The 22,937-nt window shown below is 40.6% G+C and overlaps 1 protein-coding gene across 2 annotated transcripts in view; it reads right to left on the bottom strand.

Annotated features, from left to right (window-relative positions):
* Positions 1–9,243: 9,243 nt before the first annotated feature.
* The window catches only part of exoc3l1 (exocyst complex component 3-like 1), an 88,952-nt gene continuing 75,258 nt past the window's right edge, over positions 9,244–22,937 (bottom strand). For both annotated transcript variants that reach the window (XM_028810189.2, XM_028810190.2), the window contains exons 12-13: positions 17,573–17,736; positions 9,244–9,626 (exon numbers count right to left, since the gene is read on the bottom strand). In XM_028810189.2, the coding sequence (XP_028666022.1) occupies positions 9,440–9,626; positions 17,573–17,736 (351 nt within the window). In that variant the 3' untranslated portion in view covers positions 9,244–9,439. The remainder of the gene's footprint in view (positions 9,627–17,572; positions 17,737–22,937) is intronic.

Below are 22,937 nucleotides of genomic sequence, written 5' to 3'. Positions count from 1 at the left end.
ATTTATAAAACAGTGCAAACCTCACTTTGGAATAGTTCAGGTATTACTGTGTGGTCACGTAGGCACAATACATAGAAAAAAAGGCTGTGTGCTCCGTGGTTACTCTCAGGTGGGCGTTAACATATCATAATCTCTTGGACCAATAGCATGAGGTTTCCAAATTCGACTTACAGTATATGACCAACATTATAAAATACAGGAAATTATATGATACAATCAAGTCCTGACTTATCCGTGGGAGAACTTAAATGTGAGTATATACGGTACTTGATTCAATGTGATATTTCAGCTTTTTAATTTTAATAGACTTGTTTTTGCTTTGTCATTCTGGGGTATTGAGTATTACCTGATGAGAGGAAAAAAATGTAATGATTTTAGCATAAGCTGCAACATAACAAAATATGAAAAAGTGTAGGGGTCTGAATAGTTTTTGAAAGCACTATGCATTCTTGCCTTGTCCAACTGGTTTTCTCTGGGTATCTCTGTTTCCTGCAACATCCTGTACAGTTGATGTGTTTAATGCTACATTGGCCCAGTAAGAGTAACATACTGTGTGCTTTGAGAGGAGACTGGTTTCCTATCCAGGGTGAGCTCCTGTCTTGCACCCAGTGCTGTATGATAGGGTCTGGATGTACTCTGTGGGCTTTCTGGTGGTGGAATTTAAATGTTGAATCTTCTTTTATGCTTGCTTTAAGTGGCATTAGACAAAGCATTTAATAATTTATCTACCTGGGTAGGGTAGGGGAGGGTAGGGCGGAGTGGTGGCTCTGAGGCTAGGGATCTGCGCTAGTAATCGAAAGGTTGCCAGTTTAAATCCCGTAAACAATGCCAAAAGTGACTCTACTCCATTGGGCGCTTGAGTAACGCCCTTAACCTGCATTTCTTCCATCCTGGGTATGATGTTAATCTGCATCCAGCCCTGCATGTAGGCCCTCCAACCTGCATGGAAAAACCTGGGGGTTGTTGTCAGAATTGTCACTTCAGTCTCTGTAAATAGCCTCACACTGGTTCTATTCCATCTGAACTAGTGTGGTGCTAAGATGTCACCCGTTGCATGGCTGCACTTGGGTCCTAATCTGGGATCCTGAGTTGGTTTGACATGTGGTGGGTGCGGCTACCTCAGTAGGAAAGAAAAGAGTTTTCAAAAAATGTTTGTTTTATTTTTCAATATAGTCCCCTGATAGCTCCCTACACTTCATACACTTTCGTGCAATGATGTTAACCACTTTAAAAAAAAAAAAAAAAAAAAAATCTGTTTGAACTTCAAACCAGAACATCACTTGAAAACTGCTGTTCACAGAGGGATTACTGCAAAACTCGCAACAGGAAATAATCTGAGAGAGACCTGTCCGGATTGTAGGGTGGATGGTTCAGCTGCTGGAGCCCACATTCTTGGATAGCAACCTGTGATGGACGTAACATGTGAACTGGTGCATTGTCATGAAGAAGCAGCATACCTGCTGTGAGTTTTCCTCGTCTCTTCTCCTTGATTGACTCCTGTAAAGCAATCATTGTGTTGCCATAAGTCTCCCCAGTTATGGTTGCCTTGTGTGGCATGAACTCCAAAAGCAAAAAGTCCTTCAGTATCCCAGAAGACAGTTGCTATGACTTTGCCTGCTTTCTGTCTTGAACATTTTTAGGGGTGGGGAATAACTTGTGCTTTCAGTACATTGACTCCATTTTGGACTCACAATCGCTGTGATATACCCAAGTCTCATCTCCAGTCACCAAACAATGAAAAAAAAATCACTTGGTCATCACGGAACATCTCCAAGTTCTCCTTTCAGCACTGGAGCCTCATGGCCTTCTGACATGGCATCAGCATTCTTGGAACCCATCTTGTACACATCCGGACATGCCCAACTTTTCATGAATTATTATTCAAATTGTACCTGCTGAGATGCCCATTTCTTCAGCCATTTGGGAAGCCTTAATTCATCTGTCCGACAAAATTCAATTCTTGACTTTCTTGCACATTTTTTTGGATGTAGCTTGCACGGGCCATCCATTGTGAAGGTCATCTTCAATGGTCTCTATCTCACTTAAACTACTTGCTCCAAAATTTTACTTTATAGGATGATGGGGCAGACTCACCATAAACTGTAGTCATGTGTTCATGAATCTCCTTTGGCTTTTTCGCTTCTTTTGTGAGAAATTTTATCACTGAACGTTGCTCCAACTCCATTTTCTTACTTGGTTTGCACGAGGACTCTCCTGACTTCCTGTCTCTTGGAATGTTAGACTCGCGCTGAGCCACAGCTGTGCATGAGTAACCTTAAGACATATCACAACGTACTCCAACTTGTTTGAACATGCTTGCTACTTTCTTTCATACTGAGGTAAATAAATTATTGAACATCCCTCGTATTAGTCCGCCTGCTCATCTCCAAGATCAAACGTGGACCCTTGGCCTGTCAGCTTTGAGTATTTTATGCCTAACTGTTTTGTTCTCTCTATAAACTTAGAGGCAATAAAGATTTTTTTTTTTGCATTTTTGTTTGCATGTTTACTTCTTGCATTATATTAGTAGTTTGTTATTAAAGACATACAGTATTTATATGTACTATGCTCATTGGAAGTTTTTGGGACCTTTTTGTTCTGTCGGTTCTTCAGGTATAATGACCTACTCCCTGTTTCATTCTTAGGCTTTATTACTAGCAGCTAAAAGTCTAATAAATATTAACATTTCTTCTTTGTGGTTTTACTTGTTGCCTGTTCCAAGCCCATCTTCCCCGTTATGCTCCTTTTTCCCTTGGTCCCTGGAGCATTGCATCTACAGAGAGGCTCCTTAGTAAACGGATGGTTTCTTTTAAATTAGTTTGCAGTTAACACCACTCTATCTCCATTTCATTTTTCCCCCCATAAAGACTGAGGCAATAATTCTTACAACATACTCAGACAGGCGTGCACAGATTAGGAATGATTTTGAATTATTGGTATTGTAAATGAGTTAGCATTTGCATTAGGTTTTAAATGCACAATCAGGAATTGAATGCACAGCACTTAGTATTCTGAGAAAGACGAATGCTCTATGCTTGCTGATTTTCTCTCACCTTTATGTGGAAAAGTGAAAACGGGGGAGACACCATCCCAACCCTTTGAGAAAGGACTGATGTTCAGCCTCCTGATTTACTACCTGATGTGCTGTTATCATCCGGTTGACTAAAAATTTGTCTTAAATCATAAAACACTGGGATGTGCTTCTTATGACTTGGTGCCTGATTTTTCACTTTGCTGCACAGATGGTTTTATTTAATACAGTTAGGGTTTTCTGTGTTCCTCCTTTCTTCAGCTATTGTCATTGCAAACAGCCAGTCTGAACGTGAATAAAGGCACTCCCAACGATTTAGAAGTGACCTTAAAACCCTGTCCAGGTAGACAGACGTATACTTCTGTTTATTGTAGGCTATATATTCATTTAGCTCTCTTTGAAAAGACTGCTTGTTATATAGTGTGTGTAAGTGTCCCCCCTGGATTTAGGTTGTCAGATGTATTTATTTTATATGTCATGCTTTAAGATTTTTCAAGGTAAGGTAGTTCTACTTGCTAATCACAGTGGTGGAGAGTGGTGATGTTATTTAGCACATGCGAGTAAAATCTCCGCTTAGCTCCGTACACGCCAATAATGCCTCTATAAACCAATGAGCTTCCACTGAAAGACCAAGCTCTCTTGTGCAGATTTATCCTGCAAGTTCTTATCCAGGTCAGGTTGGGGAGCAGTGTGACGATGCAGGTTTGCTCTACGCTCCCATCTTGCTTTTGGGAGCCCTTGAACCCGACACCGTCGGTAATGTCAACAATGAGGTGGCAGTGGCAGTGAAGCACAACAATGAAACAAGGAGATGGTGTAAAAGTGCCAAGTGCTTTTATTTTAAAATCAACAAAACAGTGTCCAAATAAATAGTGCAGTGCATCAATTCCTTGAATAAATAATCCAATAAAAACAGAGATGAAAAGTGGAGGTTAAAATCCAATAGAAAAAATTCTTTAAAAAAAAAACACAAAAAAAAAAACAACGAGGTTAAAACAATGGCTGGAAGCAGTCTCTTTAAAAACACAAAGCCCGGTGCCTTCTATTACTGGTGATTCCCCCGTTTCTCCCATCCAGGCTATGCACCAGGGGAGTCACCCTACATGCAGCTGACCTTTGCTCTACTGGTCTGGTCTGGTGGCTTCCCGATCCCTGGCTTCGTTTAGCCCCTACCAGACTGAGACCTGGCTTTCTCCCAATGGCCAGGACGCTCACGCTGGGGATTCTATTCCAAATCTCCAACTTCCGCTGCCTTTGCTGCTGCGAGCCAACCTTCTCCTGGTCACTCCTGCTGCCAACAAGCGCTCAGCAGGAGTGACCACTACCGCCGGCCCTCGGGTGCTGGACTCTCTCAGCTGCTTGTTAACAGCGTGAGCCTGCGCTCGCTCGTTCTCCTTCTCTCCTGCACCTGCTTTCTCCCTCCTGCTTCCTGTCGTCTTCTCCTCCTTAACTTTCATCCATCTTTTCTTTCTTTATCCTCCCCTACTAGCTGCCTCGCGCTTCTATATATGATGGGGATGTGGATCAGCTGTGGCACTCAGCAGCTCCTGGGAACAATTACAGATGTGGATGACTCCTCACCTGTGCACTTAAGTGAGAACGGCCCGCATCATGAATTCCCCGGGAACCACTCGGCTGCACACCACCACACCCCCTCACTAAGCCGCAAGTGTGGTGATTATTTATTTTAAAAGTGGCCTTTTTGACGTGAGCTGTGGACCTGCTACACCACAAGCAGGCACTGGTACAGTGCATTGCTGCACCCACCACACAATGAAACAGCTCTGGATCCTGGTTGGCAACCCCCCAGGCAGACACTTGGTCCAGTCCCTCCAACTGGAAATAACCCTCTATCTGCCACAGCCAAGTGTTATTAGAGTGTCCCTTTAGCCTGGTCCAGCCACTCAGTCCTTGACAATGAGGATTCTGCCAGCCAGATCACCCTTGGGGAACCACTCCACATGGCCATAGTGTTGTAACTGACGCTCCCTCACAATGGAGGTAACGTGCCTCATTCGGGACTCCATGAGCGACCACTTGTTCAACACAAAGTCAAACCAATGGTACCCAAGGATTCTCCGAAGAGACACAGTGCTGAAGGAGTCCAGTCTTCGTCTCCGGTCACTGGATAGCATCCATGTCTTGCAACCATATAGCAAGACAAGAAGCACCAGGACTCTAAAGACTTGGACCTTCATCCTTTTGCATAGATATTGGGAGGGCCACTCACCCCTTTCCAGCAAACTCATGATCTCCCAATCCGTCTACTGATTTCATAGGAAAAGTCACCAGAGACATGAATGTCGCTGCTGAGGTAAGTAAACCTCTCGACACGGTTGACACTCTCTCTGCAGACAGACACACTGCTAATGGCTGTGCAGAGGAGGTTTAAAGGCCCGACACTCAGACTCCTTGCAAAGTCTCTCAACAGACCCAATCAGAGCCTCTATTGACTCCACGAAGATCACAGCATCGTCAGCAAAATCAAGATCAATAAATCTCTCTTCACCAACAGATGCCCCACAGCCGCTGGACCCCACGCTTCTGCCCAATGCCCAGTTCATGCAAGCATTGAACAGAATAGGAGGAAGAACATGTTTTCCGTGTCACACGATTATATAAGTAGCTGATTTCTAGTACAAAAAGTAATTGTGAAATCGTCTTTTTATAATTCTGTTGTTCTATTATGATTTTTGTCTTAACAAATTTAATATTTTTAATTGTATCCTATTTATTACATAACTGACTTGTTTAAATGGAACAAAATTGTCAAACTAGGAAAGTGAAATCCTCAGTCTTTTGATTTACCTCCTTTCAGAGTCTCTGAGTATTTGCATATCTTGAAGCTAACTATGCCTAAAAACATACAGTGCACAAGATGTACAAAAATACAAACAAACAGGTCTAAGTGATCATTTGGGCATATTGACCACCAGTCTGGTGAAGGGGAAGGATGGCCGTTGAGCCCCAAAGTGATCATTCATAGTAGGGGAAGACAGATGTCACTGTTAAACCTTCCTAAAATTCAACTTGATAGCTGCAACATATTGATTCCTTTATATGTACATATCTATAATTACACGCTGTTCCTATAAAAGGTATTGACCCCTATTTTAACATTTTACTTTTATACAACATTGCACAACACCGACCAACAGACAAACCCTCATCAATGTCCAAGTGAAAACAGATCTCAGCAAAGTGGTCTAAATGAATTACAAATCTTGTACCATTTTCTAAGATCTTCTAAACCTGAGCAGGGTCACAGGGGGCTGGACAAGGCAGGATCAATCCCTGGACAGGACGCCAGTCCCTTTCAGGGTGAACACACACACTTGCTCTAGCATGAAATTAGCATCTCCAGTCCACCTAACATGCATGTCTTTGGATTGTGGAAGGAGACTGGAGCACCCTGAGTAAACCCACACAAACATGGAGAGAACATGCAAAATTCATGCAAGGATGACCCAGAACACAAACCCTTGTCTCCTTACTGCGAAGCTGCAGCACTAGCATTGCACCACTGTGCCTCCCCACAAATAAAAATAAATTCCAAACTGAAGCCTAAAAGAGGCTACTCAAAAGTGACTAAGAAATCCAGAATCCAAAAATCAAAACCAAAGACAATACCAAAATTTCTTAATAAATAAATAAAAATTCAATTAATCAAAAACCTACCACTTCCCAAAAGACAAATTCAAGAAATTAGAACCAAGCAATATGAGCAGGAGCTAAAAACTCAATAAAAGTGTTAAGGACATCTCAGATCTTATACAGGGCTGAGGGCAGTCCTTGAGCTGAAGAATCAGCGGTACCACCCCCTGAGGCTTACTCTACAAAATCCAAGAACATAAACATTATTAATAGAAATATAGAATGCAAGGTAAATGATTGCATAACTAAGATGATACACCTACAGTAAATCTTCACTGGTGCAACTAATTGGTTTTAGATGTTACAGAATTAGTCAAATAGAGATCACCTGGCTGTAGTCATGGGGCTTCAGTTTGTCGTGATTGTAGTATAAATGCACCTTATCTGAAAGGTCCAACTTGTGGTGGGTCAGTATGGTGGCCTATCCTACACAATGAAGACAAAAAGAACTCTCCAAGGAACTCTAAAAAGCAGAAATAAGGGATGGATATAAGAAAATATCCAAGTTGCTGAATATCCCTTAAGTAGTCCAGTTAAATCAGTCATTAATCGATTGAAAGAGTGTGGCATAGCTATAAATCTGCCTAGATCAGGATACCTACAGTGATCATGCAAGACAAAGACTAGTAAGGGAGACCACCAAGACACCAGTGATAATTCTAAAGGAGTCACAAGTTACTGTAGCGATTATTAGAGAAATGGTGCAGACAACATTTGTGAATCTGGTTCTTTGACAGTCATGGCTTTATGGGATTATGGCAAAGAGAAAAAGTAGTTTTTAAAAAAACTACAATATCTCAGCTAGTATTTGCCAGAAGACTACGACTATGAAGTCAGCTAGAAGAAAAGTCGGTGGTCTGAGTCCAAAATTGAGGTTTTACTGTGGAGTATGGTGGTGGCATCATCATGCTGTGGGGATGCTTCACTGCAGTAGGCCCAGAAAGGCTTGTGAGGGTTAATGCGACACAACACAGGGGAATCCTGGAGAAAAAAGTGATGCAGTCTACAAAAAACCTGCACCTTTGAAGATTTGTCTTCCATCAAGACAACGACCTTAAGCATAAAGCCAGCACTACACAGGAATGACTTAAAAACAACAATGTTAATGATCTGGAGTGGCCGATCCGAGTCCAGATCTCAGTTCAATTGAGAATTTGTGGCTGGACTCAAATGGCTGTTGTCAATCAATCTGACAGAGCTTGAACAATTTAATAAGAATGTAATAATAATAATTTTATTTATATAGCTCTTTCCTCGCTACTCAAATGTTGAATGGCAATATCCAGATGTGCATGCTGATAGAGACAGATCTGTGCACATAAACTCAAGGCTGTCATGGTTGTGCTTAATTCTGAATTGAAGGGGGTGAATAGTTATGTGATCAATTATTGCTTTTTACATTTGTAATAAATTTAAACCACTTTCCTGTGATTTGTTTTGTCATTAAATAGCCTTTTTCTATTGATCAGATTGAGTGAAAAAGGGCTTAAAAAAAAAACCAAAAAAAAAGAATTCCACCTAAAAATTTGTTTAGTGGTGTTGAGAGGTGGAAGAGCCACCTAGCTGATAATCAGGGCCAAAGGGGGTCAGTCCAGTGGTGCTGTAGGCTTTTCTGTATCCTTTGTGCTTTTTTTATTGTTTGGTGTCTGGTCTTGGTGAACTCCATCCATCCGTCTTCCTAATCTGCTTATCCAGTAGAAGGTCACAGGACTATTAAAAGAACTACCATATATACTCACGGGTAAGTTCTCCTACGGATAAGTCAGGACTTGATTTTACAGTATAATTTCTGGTATTTTATAATGTCGGTCGTATAAGTTGAAAACTCACACTACTGGCCCATTAGATGATGATATGCTAACACCCATCTGAGAGAGTAACCACCGAGCACTCTGTGGGTGCGGCAATGTGCTGCATCAGCGCACGCTCCTAACCCCCAACCGCCCTCTCTCATAATACCCGAAATATTCCGAAGAGATGTTTGCACTGACTTGTATTTTTTGAATCTCACACCCTCATACACCTTAACTTAAGAGCATCCCTCATCTATGATACGTTCAATCAGAAGAAAATATGAAGCTGATTTTAAATTTACCGTCGTTGAAGTAGCGAAAGAAATTGGTAACTGCGCTGCTGCGACAAAATTCAATGCACTGAGAAACTGATGCAAGATTGGAGGAGGCAAGAAGATGTAAAGAATAAAAAAATTGAGTCACATTTTTGAACGTGCGTATAAGTCGGGGTCTGATTTTATGATCGATATTTTGACGTTTCAAGACCCGACTTAATACATGAGTATATATGCGAATTGTGATAATTACTGATGTTTTTTGCATTTTTATTCCATTTTGCAGCAACTCCTGGCAATGCTGTTAATGACACGGACTCGGATTTCCAAAAGCAGAGAGCATTTAATATTTTAAATCTGGAGTATTATTTTCCCCCTTTAATTCTTTTAGATAACTTTAAGTTCAACCCATACTATCTCTCTGTATATCTCTCACTCTCTCTCTATATATATACAATGATAAAATAATTGTGCATTTATGGAATATTACTAATTTAATAATCAAAAATACATTACAATAAAAACATTTACAGTTTGGAAAATGTGTATATTGCTTTAAATTGTTTCAAACCAAAGTCCATTTGAACAAGAATGCTTTATGACAAAATACAGGCTTTAATGTAAAACATCTCGAAAGGAAAAGATGACAAATGCTCCTCTGTACCAAATGCCCACCGATGTTTATCTTAGGCACACTTGATTGTAGGAATGCAGAATGGCATGCTGGAAGGTGGCACATCAATATCTTTAAAGATTGGCCGATAACCCTGAGGAAAAGGATGAGCGCTCTGCTCCAGTGCCTGCAGTACTGAGCTACGAACATCTTTGGGAACATCTCCTCTTATTTCTAACAGCATAAGGACTTGTTCTTCACTAGAAAAGGCAGACAAAAAAAATCACACATTACACACATAAAGTTATAATGTTATGTACAGAGTGAAAATGGGACAGGGAACAACCAATTTGTCACCCTTGTTCATGTCCCCCCAGGTCACTAGAGTGTACTGGGGGTTCAAATTACAGGGGTATTAGGGAGGACAGACAGACAGATTGACCATCTCCAATTACACTCTGTGGTGGGTGAAGTCCACATGGAAGCCTATTGCTGCTAGGGGGAGCTCCTCAGGGGTACCTGAAAACCTTTGAGCAGTAGCTGGATAAGCCAGAAACAGTTGTGTGGGCTTACTTGGGTGGGTTTCCTGACTCGCTGTAGTAGGTATATAGGGGTTGTTAAAGTTGTAAGGAAGCCATTGCTATGTGGTTAGATGAGGAAAGGAGGCTAGAGGGTAAAATGAAGTCCCAGAAGGCTTGAGTTTTTGTTATTTTTAAGCCCCTTTTCATTTAGGAAATTGTTCTGAATGTTTGGTTTGGTTTAGGTTTATTTGTCATATATAGGTTAACACAGGTTCAACATACAATGAAATGTGTATGACGAGAAAAACAAGACACTCAGCCTAGATCCAATAAAGCTAAAAAATAATTGAAAAAATAAAAAAATTACAAGTTAAAAATAGACTAGCCATATAAAATAAAATGTGTACGTTTTAAAAGAAGTTATGGAGCAATATGAGTTGAATGAGCAGCAAGTACAAATGACAGTTATTGCACAGATAATGTTTTATAACTACAGATGCATATTCCATAAAGTGCAGATGCATGTTCCAGTCAGTATTCAGAGTGTGTGTGTTCGCCTGCTTTGGGTAATAAAACCCTTTTCTTCTGTCGATTCAATTTTTTTTTTCATTTGGTCATCATTTGGGATCAGGGGGTGAAGCATGAATGTCCCTTATAGTCCACAACAGTTTACACTGGTCTGCACCAAACTCCTCCTGCACAACTAGAAAAGGTGAACTTTATAGATTTAGGTGTGCTGAATCCATTTCTGAAATTGGAATTTCTGTACTACAAAATATGTCCACAAGACATCAGATTTAGTGAAAAACACTTTTGAAAAAACATCGTTGATTTTTAAAAAACTATGTTTTATGGCACCATTATTTTTCATGCTCAGAATATTATTTGAAGTATATTTCAAGGTTAAAAACAACAGTGTTCTTCATTCTTAACATTAGTTGAGGTGGAAATAATCCCAAATCAAGTATTGGCCATGTAGTTTTTGTTCTCAATCAGTATTGTTTTTTCTTTCTAATTATTCCTTCAAGTTTGCCAGGAATTAATACTTAGAAGGTTAGAAAGATGCCTTTGTTTGCCTCAATGTCCGCGGAAATACAAATGCTCAGAGGAACTAGTCAAGGAGCTTCTTCTCTCTTCCTACTTAGCACTTGAATAAGAATAAGAATGCCTTTATTGTCACTGTATTTAGATACAACGGAATTGGAAAGCATCTCCAGTATGGTACCTCAAAACATTTTGGTTTAATAAAACCACACTTCCCACATCATTCAATGCAAATACACCCACCCATCAAACCCTCCCATAGACTCATATGAACATAAAGACATCTCACACCTAATTACACCACTCACACATCCTTATGTGAACACACGCATACCATAAAGCAAAGACACTATAAATAATATAGGTAGTGTGCTAAGATTCATTATGTACTGTATAATCAGAAATTTTTGCAGCATTTAGGCTTGTTATTGCTTTAGAAAAAAAACTATTCCTGAATCTACTGGTCCTTGTTTTGAGACATCTGTAATGCCTTCTTGAGAGCAAAAGTTCAAACAGGGAGCGACCAGGATGAGAACCATCTTGTGTAATTTTAATTGCTCTAGAGAGTAGTCTAGAGTTGGCAATCTCCTCTAGAGAAGGGAGACTACAGCCAACAATCTTTTGAGCAGTGTTAATCATACTCTGTATTGCTTTATTGTCTGCTGAAGAGCAACCAGCATACCACACAGTCACACCGTACATCAGAATGCTGTCTGTGGACGAACAATAGAAAAGCCCCAGCAACCTTGCACACAAGTTGCATTTCCTAAGTAGTCTGAGGAAATATAGGCACTGCTGTGCCTTCTTCACTGCAGCCATGGTGTTGTCTGCCCATGTGAGTCTGTCCGAGATAAGAGTTCCCAAGAATTTAAAACTGTGAACCCTTTCCACACAATCGCCATTGATGGTCAAAGGGAGGGGGACGACACTGCACTTCTTAAAGTCTCAAATGAATTCTTTAGTTTTACCAGTGTTGAGTATCAAGTTGTTATCCATACACCATAGGTAAAAATCCATTTCCTACACTATCATTGGGATTGTTTTCCCTGAGAACAAGTGAGTGGCCTCTGATGAACATGGGGTAGAAGGTGCCACCAGGACATCGCTCAAATGATGAGACGATCTAGTAGAAAGTTGAGTGAGTCTGTTAGCAGGCATCTACTGCTCATTCTACTATGAGACACCTTCAGAGAATCATAAGTCTGACTGCTTTTTGTAGGTAATGATATTTAGGACAATTATATGTGTACTTCTAATTAAATTTAAAAAATGAAGTCCAATTAGGGGTGGTACAGTGGTAGCACTGCTGCCTCACAGTAAGGAGACCCGGGTTCACTTCCCGGGTCCTCCCTGCGTGGAGTTTGCATGTTCTCCCTGTGTCTGTGTGGGTTTCCTCTGGGTGCTCTGGTTTCCTCCCACTGTCCAAAGACATGCAGGTTAGGTGCATTGGCGATCCTAAATTGTGCTTGGTGTGTGTGTGCCCTGAACAGGATTTGTTCCTGCCTTGCGCCCTGTGCTGGCTGGGATTGGCTCCAGCAGACCCTGTAACCCTGTGTTAGGATATAGCGGGTTAGATAATGGATGGAAGTCCAATTAATTTAAATAAATCATTGTTTTTTTTCCCATTTTAAAACTTCATCTGTCAAAGTCTGGATGTGGTAGTGTGATGTTCGTGTTACCCACAGCTGGCATACTTGATCTTGTACCTGGGACAGTCACTACTGAGGATGGAGGGGTAATGAGGACACATACACACACTATGAGGTGTTGTTAGTGTTTTATGCTTTTACTTCAACAAACTGATAATAAAGAGTTTCAAAGCAAACAAGGGCAGTCATTCTCAGTAATAAATAAACAATCTCCAATAAAAAAGTGTCCAGTGGAGGTTAAAAAATCAATCAATAAATAGTCCAATAAATAAGTTAAAAATCAGAATTAAAATAAAGTTAGGCTCTGTCTCTTTCAAACCATCATCAATCTCTCCATTTCTGTCTTAAATGGACGTCTCCTCGACTTACCCATTAGGATCTCCTCAGCAAGAGACAACCCCAGACAGACATTGTCAATCCTTTAAATCTGGTTCACGTTGCTGCCACTTACCTATAGCGCACAGCGTGGACCCCTCGAGCCCTGCACCTTTCTCCTGCTGCCATCCCTTGGCCCTCCAAGCTCAAGGAGCAAATGTGACCCTTCCATTCACTCTCTCACGGTCACTTCCCAAAGACCTGCCTCCTCTCCATAGCAGCACTGGCTCAGCCACAATCCTGATTTCCTCCCTTTCCTTTATCCTCCTGGCCTTTCTTTCTTTCTTTCTTTCTTTCTTTCTTTCTTTCTTTCTTTCTTTCTTTCTCTGAACTCTTCCCTTTTCTTTCCTGCTCAGGCTCTTTTTATACTTTAATGGTCTAGGTTCCAGGGTTAGGCACTTTCACCCATTGATGAGGAAATCGGATGAACTGTACACGTCTACATGTGAATGTGGGCTCTGCCAATTCACCCATCAACATCCCAGGGCCGCTTGTCCAATCTATCACATGTACAGTATCTCTATCTGGAGCCTGAGTGCACCGTTTTAAAGCTTAAGACTTGCTCCGACACAGACCTCTATGGCTTCTACCACAGGGAGAGCAATTCTGTTTCCAGATTTGGATTTAGCACCCTGAAATCTATACAGAAAACCACTTTTGACAGTAGTGAAAAAAAAATTGTAGACTAATGTTATTAATATTTAGCTGCCTTAATAACTTGTTTCTGAAATCAGCTATAGATACCTATTCACTTATTTATTGCATAATGTTTCACTTTGAACATTGCGCTTGTGGTTTGCTGCAGATTTTGTGCTGTACTTTATTCACAGTGGTGTGCAGTCCTCTCAGCTTCAAATAAAACAAACTAATGTGTGCTGTCACTCTAGGCCTGCATGGTTGCATAGGACCAAACACTACTGCACTAAACTATACCAAAGGACACGAGCCATTGACACTCAGGCCTACTTCACGTCCACCCTGAGCAAGCCTGAGATCTTCACAGACACAGTACTGAATGCTGAACTTCAAAGCTTTGGTTTTTAAGAGGAGATAAGTAAATGGATAAAACCTGAACAGCATGCTGGGAGCTCAAAGTGAGTGTGGCAACGTCAAGCAAGTCATTCATAGGAAAATATCTCCTACTAGATTTGGCTTCCTGCTAGTGACTGAGTACATGTAAATATTTTGCACAACCAGCTTTCATGTTTTAACAAGTTCACCTTTGCATTGAATTCTTATTCTCTCAGTATTAAAATTAAATTTGTTTTATTTTCCCATTACCATGTTAATGTCACTCCAGCATCATTTTCTGTTCTGGTTTTTTGAATACTGGCAGCCACTTTGTTTCTGTCACTGTGTGACTTGTGGCCATGTTGTTTATAGTTATCAAATCCATTACTAATACATGGTGGTCATGTGAAATACTCGTTGATCATCTATTTAAGCCAATGAGTCACTAAATTTGCCATGCAATCTTTGGATCAGATTAAAAAAAGAAACCACAAAATGTTTAGCAGTAGTGAGGAATAAAAGATTTTTTCCGGAATTAGTCTTTAAGCTCTGCTGCAGTGGCCAAACTGAATCTTTGCCTGGTTATTTTGCCACCATGAAGAATGAGAGGCACAAATAAATTGCATATTAGTAAGGGACTCCTAACATTTATAGACAATTTAAAAAAGGAGAAGAAAAATTACATTGCAGTTTTCCAACACTCTCTTAGGCTATTTTCTTGCACTTGACTCTTTGTTATAAATTGTTCCACACATTCAAGTTCTTGTGCAACAGTATTCATTTTTAAGCAGTCATTTGAATACAACAATGTTTATCACCATGCATTGTAAATTCAAAACAAGTACCATATTATGATTTGGGTTCATTTTAAAATTTCCTCACATTATTCTGGATTGCATAGTTTTGGGGTGCTGATTCCAATTATATTTACAGTCATATGAAAAAGTTTGGGAACCCCTCTTAATTCTTTGGATTTTTGTTTATCATTGGCTGAGCTTTCAAAGTAGGAACTTCCTTTTAATATATGACATGCCTTATGGAAACAGTAGTATTTCAGCAGTAACATTAAGTTTATTGGATTAACAGAAAATATGCAATATGCATCATAACAAAATTAGACAGGTGCATAAATTTGGGCACCCCAACAGAGCTATTACATCATTACTTAGTTGAGCCTCCTTTTGCAAATATAACAGCCTCTAGACTCCTCCTATAGCCTTTGATGAGTGTCTGGATTCTGGATGGAGGTATTTTTGACCATTCTTCCATACAAAATCTCTACAGTTCAGTTAAATTTGATGGCTGCCGAGCATGGACAGCCTGCTTCAAATCATCCCATAGATTTTCGATGATATTCAAGTCAGGGGACTGTGATGGCCATTCCACAACATTGCACTTCTCCCTCTGCATGAATGCCTTTGTAGATTTCGAACTGTGTTTTGGGTCATTGTCTTGTTGGAATATCCAACCCCTGCGAAACTTCAACTTTGTGACTGATGCTTGAACATTATCCTGAAGAATTTGTTGATATTGGGTTGAATTCATCTGACCCTCGACTTTAACAAGGGCCCCAGTCCCTGAACTAGCCATACAGCCCCACAGCATGATGGAACCTCCACCAAATTTGACAGTAGGTAGCAGGTGTTTTTCTTGGAATGCGGTGTTCTTCTTCCACCATGCAAAGCGCTTTTTGTTATGACTAAATAACTAAATTTTTGGCTCATCAGTCCAAAGCACTTTGTTCCAAAATGAATCTGGCTTGGCTAAATGAGCATTTGCATACAACAAGCGACTGTTTGTGGCGTGAGTGCAGAAAGGGCTTCTTTCTCATCACCCTGCCATACAGATGTTCTTTGTGCAAATTGTGCTGAATTGTAGAACGATGTACGGATACACCATCTGCAGAAAGATGCTCTCACAGGTCTTTGGAGGTGATCTTTGGGTTGTCTGTAACCATTCTGAAAATTCTACGCATATGCCGCTCCTGTATTTTTCTTGGCCTGCCAGACCTGGGTTTAACAGCAACTGTGCCTGTGGCCTTCCATTTCCTGATTACATTCCTTCATCAGGCCATGATCTTCAGCTCACTCTAAATCGGTTCGCAGCTGAGTGTGAAGCGGCTGGGATGGGAATCAGCTCCTCCAAATCTGAGACCATGGTCCTCAGCCGAAAAAGGGTAGAATGCCCTCTCAGGGTTGGGAGCGAGATCCTGCCCCAAGTAGAGGAGTTCAAGTATCTCAGGATCTTGTTCACAAGTGAGGGAAGAATAGAGCGGGAGATCGACAGGCAGATCAGTGCGGCATCCGAAGTGATGCGAGCTCTGCGTCGGTCTGTCGTGGTGAAAAAGGAGCTGAGCCGCAAGGCAAAGCTCTCAATTTACCAGTCGATCTACGTTCCTGCCCTCACTATGGGTATGCTATGGGTAGTGACCGAAAGAACGAGATCGCGAATACAAGCGGCTGAAATGAGTTTCCTCCGTAGCGTGTCTGGGCTTTCCCTTAAAGATAGGGTAAGAAGCTCAGTCATCCGGGAGGGGCTCATCGAGAGGAGTCAGATGAGATGGCTCAGGTATCTGATCAGGATGCCTCCGGTACGTCTCCCTGGTGAGGTGTTCCAGGCACGTCTAACCGGGAGGAGGCCCCGGGGAAGACCCAGGACACGCTGGAGGGACTATGTCTCTCGGCTGGCCTGGGAACGCCTTGGGATTCTCCCAGAAGAGCTAGAAGAAGTGGCCGGGGAGAGGGAAGTCTGGGCATCTCTGCTCAAGCTGCTGCCCCCGCGACCCGATCTCGGATAAGCGGAAGAGGATGGATGGATGGATGGATGGATGGATGGATTCCTTACAGCTGAAATTAACAGTTTAAACCTCTAAGAAAACTTTTAGTTGCCTTCCCCTAAACCATGATACTGAACAAGCTTTGTTTTCAGATCTTGTGAGAGTTGCTTTGAGGATCCCATGCTGTCAGTCTTCAGAGGAGAGTCATAGGGAAGCACAACTTGCAATTGACCACCTTAAATACCTTTTCTAATGACTGGACACACCTGTCTATGAAGTTCAAGGCTTAACGAGCTAATCCAACCAATTTGGTGATGCAAGTAATCAGTATTGAGCAGTTACATGCATTCAAATCAGCAAAATGACAAGGGTACCCAAATTCTTGCACAGCCAGTTTTTCACATTTGATTTAATTTCATACAACTAAATACTGCTTCACTAAAAATCTTTGTTCGGAAAACACCCCAGTACTCAGATGTTCCTAGGAAATGAAAGACATACCACTGTTATATTTTTGTTGAAAGTAAATTATTATGTAGGCTGAGAGGGGTTCCCAAACTTTTTCATATGACTGTATTTTTTGTTTGTGTGTTTTCCCAGTTTTGATCATTTTGCTTTTTTCTACTACATTTTGACTTCATTATTTGGTTTAATTTGACTTTCTGGTTTCAATATTGACTGTGTCTCATCTTCTGGTCTCAAATCAAATCCAAATTTGTACCTAGGTAGGATACACTTAACATGTTAAAAAACAATTAACAAAAATGACCTTTATGAAATAGTCACATCCCTATTTAACATAAAAATCCTAAATAGGTAAATATAACTACCTGATATCTGGGTATTTGCAGAACAGTCTGTCCAGCTTCAAACTCATCACTGTATTGTCCTTAAGTCGGATGATCTCTGCCAAGGAGTTCAGCACTCCAGTCAACCTCTCACATGTTTTTGGTCCCTGAAGGCACTGGCACCATCCACTCTCTCGCCCAATCCCCTTGAATGTAGAGAAGTGAAAAGTTAGATAAAACTTTTTCCATCACCCTTTTTCCATCCATCAAACCATCTTTTTCTTCAGCATGTTATAAAAGTAAATTACAACTTGTAAAAAGACAGTGAGAGAATTCCTGTTCACCTCCTGTTCATGTTATCTCGAGATTTGCAGATACCCAAAATACTGCTATCAACCACAATATGTGGTGACTTACATGTTCATGGTTGTCAATCCAAGCATCCAACTGAAGCATCCAACTGAAGAGTTGCAGAGCCATATGTCCTTGTAGGTCTACAGCAGCAGTTCTTGACCAAGAATTTGCCAGAGGGAGTCATGTTACCTTACTTCTATACTACACGCTAACCACACAAACCTTTAACCTCAGCAATATTAATTCACACCCTTACCCTAATCTTAACCATGTACATTAAACCATAGCCCCACCTACCCTAACCTTAAATTACCTGAATCTTAACGGTTTATAGTACACCATAACTCCATTACCCTTAATGAAATTTACGTAACCCTTAAGTTTCCTACTCTTAACCATGTATACAACACTCTAACCACACTTAACACCTAACATTAACAACACTTACTCCTAACATTACCTCTTATCTTAACTGGGCATACATTAAACTGCACAAAAATAAAAAACCCAGCAGTTGAATAGCATGACACCTGTGATAACGTTCTTGTGCTTTATAAATATGTTTAGTCAAATTGGCACTTTATTGTTATGTTTGTTACCGGATTGCACACAGCACACTTTTTTCAGCTTGGGTATGCAACCAAGTCCTGCGAAGGACTCGGTACACGCACTTCTTGCCTTACACCCAGTACAGCTGGAATAATAATAGCGTAGGTATTTTTACTTCAAAAAGATATGTATTGCATTAGGTTTCTTGTTAATTTAAAAAGTAATCGAACTACGTAACACGTTACTTTTTACAAGTTACCATATTGCTCTTGAGATTTTGCTCATCAAAATAAATTTATCAATTTCTGAAAATTCTGAGACAGATTTTTTCCAGCCAGGAGAAGGAATAATGTAATCGCTCAAACATTTGTATTTGGTGGATGCTTTTATCTATGGCTGCTGAAAGTTTGTGCAAAGCAAATTCATGCACAGGGTGAAAAAGTGCAACAGATATGCCCAGACTACAAAATCCTTAATGGTAACCTTATTAATGGTTTCCTTGACCACATAGTCAGATTAGTCGTGGAGAAATCTACCACAGTTCATCAGGTTTCTCAGAGGCCAATTTCTCTAATCAGAGTTAAGTGTTCACAGGTTATTTTAGAAATCAGGCTTCTGTGAATAATCGGGTTATTGAAGGTCATGTAAACGGCCTAAGTGAGTAGAAACAGTTTTTTAATATTTGTGTGACATTTACCTTTGACCATCATCCATCATTGCTTCACTTTTTAGAGAACTAATTTTAAAGTAACAGCTGTCCTTTAACCTACCTTAGCTCTTTTCATAATTCGGAACACTTCCATCAAATCTCTATTTTCTTGAGATTTAACTTGTTCATTCTTTTTTGATTGTTCATACCCTGCAGTTGTGGAGTAACTTTAATAGTTGCTCTCTGGACTTTTTCCAACTTTCATGCTTCTTAATGCGAGGGAGATAAATGGCACACCATTTTCCAGAAGATGCCTCAGAAGTGAATAACCTCTCTGGACTTTGGCTGACACAGTAACGTCTTTACTAGCCTTCTGTAAACAGTCTGGTTTTGGACCGTAACAAGTGCACCCCTACTAAGTCGTTTATGATTTTCAAAATATTTGAATTACAATAAAACAAATGGTTACAAGATAGCAGTCAGGCACAGAGTTATAATAGTCACATTCCAAGACACTGTCAAATTAAAAATACTGTAAGTGCATCCTTTCAAATGGACAGTTAAAATATGTTGAGCGTCTTTTTCAGAAAGTCAACCCAACTTTCACATCCTTCATTTTTTACTTCCTGTGTGTAAATCTTTATTTATTCACATTAAACTTTATTTGCCACATACAGTGCCTTTAGAAAGTATTCAGACATCTTCACCTTTAACATATTATGCTATGTTGCAGCCTTAAGCTAAAGTAATTCAAATTCATTTTTCTCCCCTCAGACAACACTCATTACCTCAGAGTGACAAAGTAAAATAGGATTTTAGAATTTTGCTAATTTATTTAAAAAAAAAATGAAATATTGACTCAAGTATACAGACCCTTTTCTTGTGACTTAGTTGAAGCCTCTTTGGCAACAATTACAGCCTGGAGCCTTCTTGGGTGTGACACAAAAAGCTTCACACACCTGGATTTGGATGGAGGCCGTCAGTGGACAGCTCTCTCTCTGGAGATATTTGATTAGGTTCAAGTCAGGGCTTTGGCTGAGCCACTCAAGGACATTTACAGAGTTGCCTCTAAACTGCTCCTGATGTGTCTTTACTTTGTGCTTAGAGCCATTGTCCTGTTGAAGATAAACTTTTGGCCCAGTCTAAGATCCAGAGTGCTCTGGGGCAAGTTTTCATTTAAGATTGCTCAGTACTTTGGCCCAGTTAACTTTCCTTCTACCCTGTGTAATCTTCCAGTCCCTGACGCTGAAAAACAACCTTATAGCATGATGCTGCCTCCAACGTGCTTCACAGTTAGACAGGCATTACACAGGTGATGGGAAGCTCCTGGTCTGAGGCTAAACAGTTCTATCTTGATTTCATCAGACCAGATAATCTTTCTTTAGATGCCTATTGCAAACTTCAAGCAGGCTTTTCATGTGTCATCTGTCCATTCTGCCATTAAGCTCAGCTTAGTGGTGTGTCACAGTGGTGATTGTCTTTCTAGAGGTTTATCCCATCTTCATAATGGATTTCTGGAGCTGTGAGTGAACATAAGGTTCTTGGTCACCTTGTTTTTGTAGCCTTCCCCAGATCTGTGCCTCAATATAATCCTATCTCTGCACTCTGCAGGCAATTCCTCCTACCTCATCTTCTGTATATAGGTATGTGCCCTTCTTAACTATGTCCAATCTGCTGAAGTGACCACAGGTGGACTCCAAACAATGTGTGGAAACATCAATAGAATGGGATGTGTCTGGGCCCAATTTTAAGTTTGTAAAGTTTGTAAAAAAAATTCTTAAAATCCTTTTCTGCTTTGTAATTCAGGTGTATTGAGTATTAGATCAGGGGATAGTAGAGTGTTATACCATATTAGTCATTATGGATGGAATGAGAAGTCAAGCAAAATGACACTTTTTATTGGGTAACTGAACAGATCGCAATATGCAAGCTTTCAAGGAAACTGAGGCTTCCGTCTTTGCCTCAAAAGCTTGCATATTGTAATCTGTTCAGTTATCAATGAAAAGTGTCATTTTGCTTGACTTCTCATTGCATCAGGGTGGAGTAAAACTATGGACAGCCAGACAATTTTAACTGACCCCAAGAGGTCAAAAATTCATCAGTTAATATTGACCATATTCCACCTTGTTTGGTGTCATTTCTTCTTAAATTTTATTAATCATAATAATAATAATAATTCTTTACATTTATATAGCGCTTTTCTCACTACTCAAATCATGCCATTAGATGGTGCACAAATGCTACACCAATTCAAGTAACTGGGTAGACTGGCTCAATCATGCTTCAAAATGAGCAGAGTGAAGCCATTGAAAGTCGACAATGAGTGCAGGGTGTTTTCAAAGAATAAACTACAAAATGTGTTTTCATCGAGGTCAGAACAAAGGCTACATGTTTAATTTATGATGAAAATGTGTCAGCGCTCAAAGAATATTAACTCAGTTGTCACCTTTTACCAAACAGTTTTGTGCTACATATTTGCCTCAAAAAAGATTTTTCTACCTTTCTACTTTTCAAGAGACCAGGACTTGCATATAAAATTTCTAAACAAAGTAAGGCCTTCTCAAAACAGATGATCAGCCACTCACCTCATTGTTTGACGTTGAGCTACAAAACTGCAGCACAACATCGATATGTAACCCTGAAAGAAGAAAACTTTTATCCTGTAAAGGTGGATGAATTCTACACATCACTGAATGAGGCCATGTTTCACAGCATTTGACAAGCAGTGCAAAAGATGCTGGTGTGATTCGGATCTACTTATGTGTGAGAGGAAATGTGTGAGAGGGGCTCAGAGTAGAGGCGCTGCTCCTCCGCATCGAGAGGAGTCAGATGAGGTGGCTCGGGCATCTGATCAGGATGCCTCCTGGACGCTTCCCTGGTGAGGCGTTCCGGGCATGTCTAACCGGGAGGAGGCCCCGGGGAAGACCCAGGACACGCTGGAGGGACTATGACTCTCGGCTGGCCTGGGAACACTTTGGGATTCTCCCGGAAGAGCTAGAAGAAGTGGCCGGGGAGAGGGAAGTCTGGGCATCTCTGCTCAAGCTGCTGCCCCCGCGACCCGACCTCGGATAAGTGGAAGAGGATGGATGGATGGAAATAATTCAGCTTGATGAGCTTAACAAGTCATGTCGCAAGATCACAGTTGACCACTGGTGTTGTGGCAAACTGTAATCCACTACTCAGTGTGTTGCACTGCATCGCAAATAAGTCATTGGAGTGACATTATTGTTAACCTTGAACTAGTAAGCCTATGTTGTATTTTAAACTTGAATAGGGCCTGGGCTGTCTATAACAGCAGCATCAAGTGACCTGCTATACAGTTTCCGAATTTTATACAGCCATTGGCCTAAACAGGAGGGAAAAATCATAAAAAGAGGCAAATTGAAAATTATGCGGTAACCACAATGGATAGAAGCTGACGCAATACAACACATTTGCAATGGATAGCTTATGAGTCGGGTGAATACGCACAGCTCAACGCTTTGCCGTTAGTCTAGTTGAAGACAAAAGTGAAATGAACATGGATGCTGGAGACTGCACCACTGTTGAAGAATACACCATTGTGCGAGTTCTTTGGGCAAATGGTGTGAAAACTGCTGAAATTCACTGAAGGATATCAGCTTAGTGCATAAGTGAAAAAAGCATGACTCAATGAAAAGTTTATGAATGGATAGAAAGGCTTAAAGCAGGAAGAACAAGTATAACTGACAAAGCTTGATTTTGTCGACCATCAACATTGCACATGCTAGCCTACATCAACATGGTGAATGCCTTCATCAGAGGAATCAGATGGATTAAGTATCCCACTGTTGCTGCCCATTTGGATATCGGCTATGCTTCTGCACATTCCATAGT

This window comes from Erpetoichthys calabaricus, chromosome 9 (assembly GCF_900747795.2).
Source record: "Erpetoichthys calabaricus chromosome 9, fErpCal1.3, whole genome shotgun sequence".
Taxonomy (NCBI): domain Eukaryota; kingdom Metazoa; phylum Chordata; class Cladistia; order Polypteriformes; family Polypteridae; genus Erpetoichthys; species Erpetoichthys calabaricus.
Note: the sequence above shows the minus strand (reverse complement) of the source record. Positions and strands in the feature narration are given on the sequence as shown.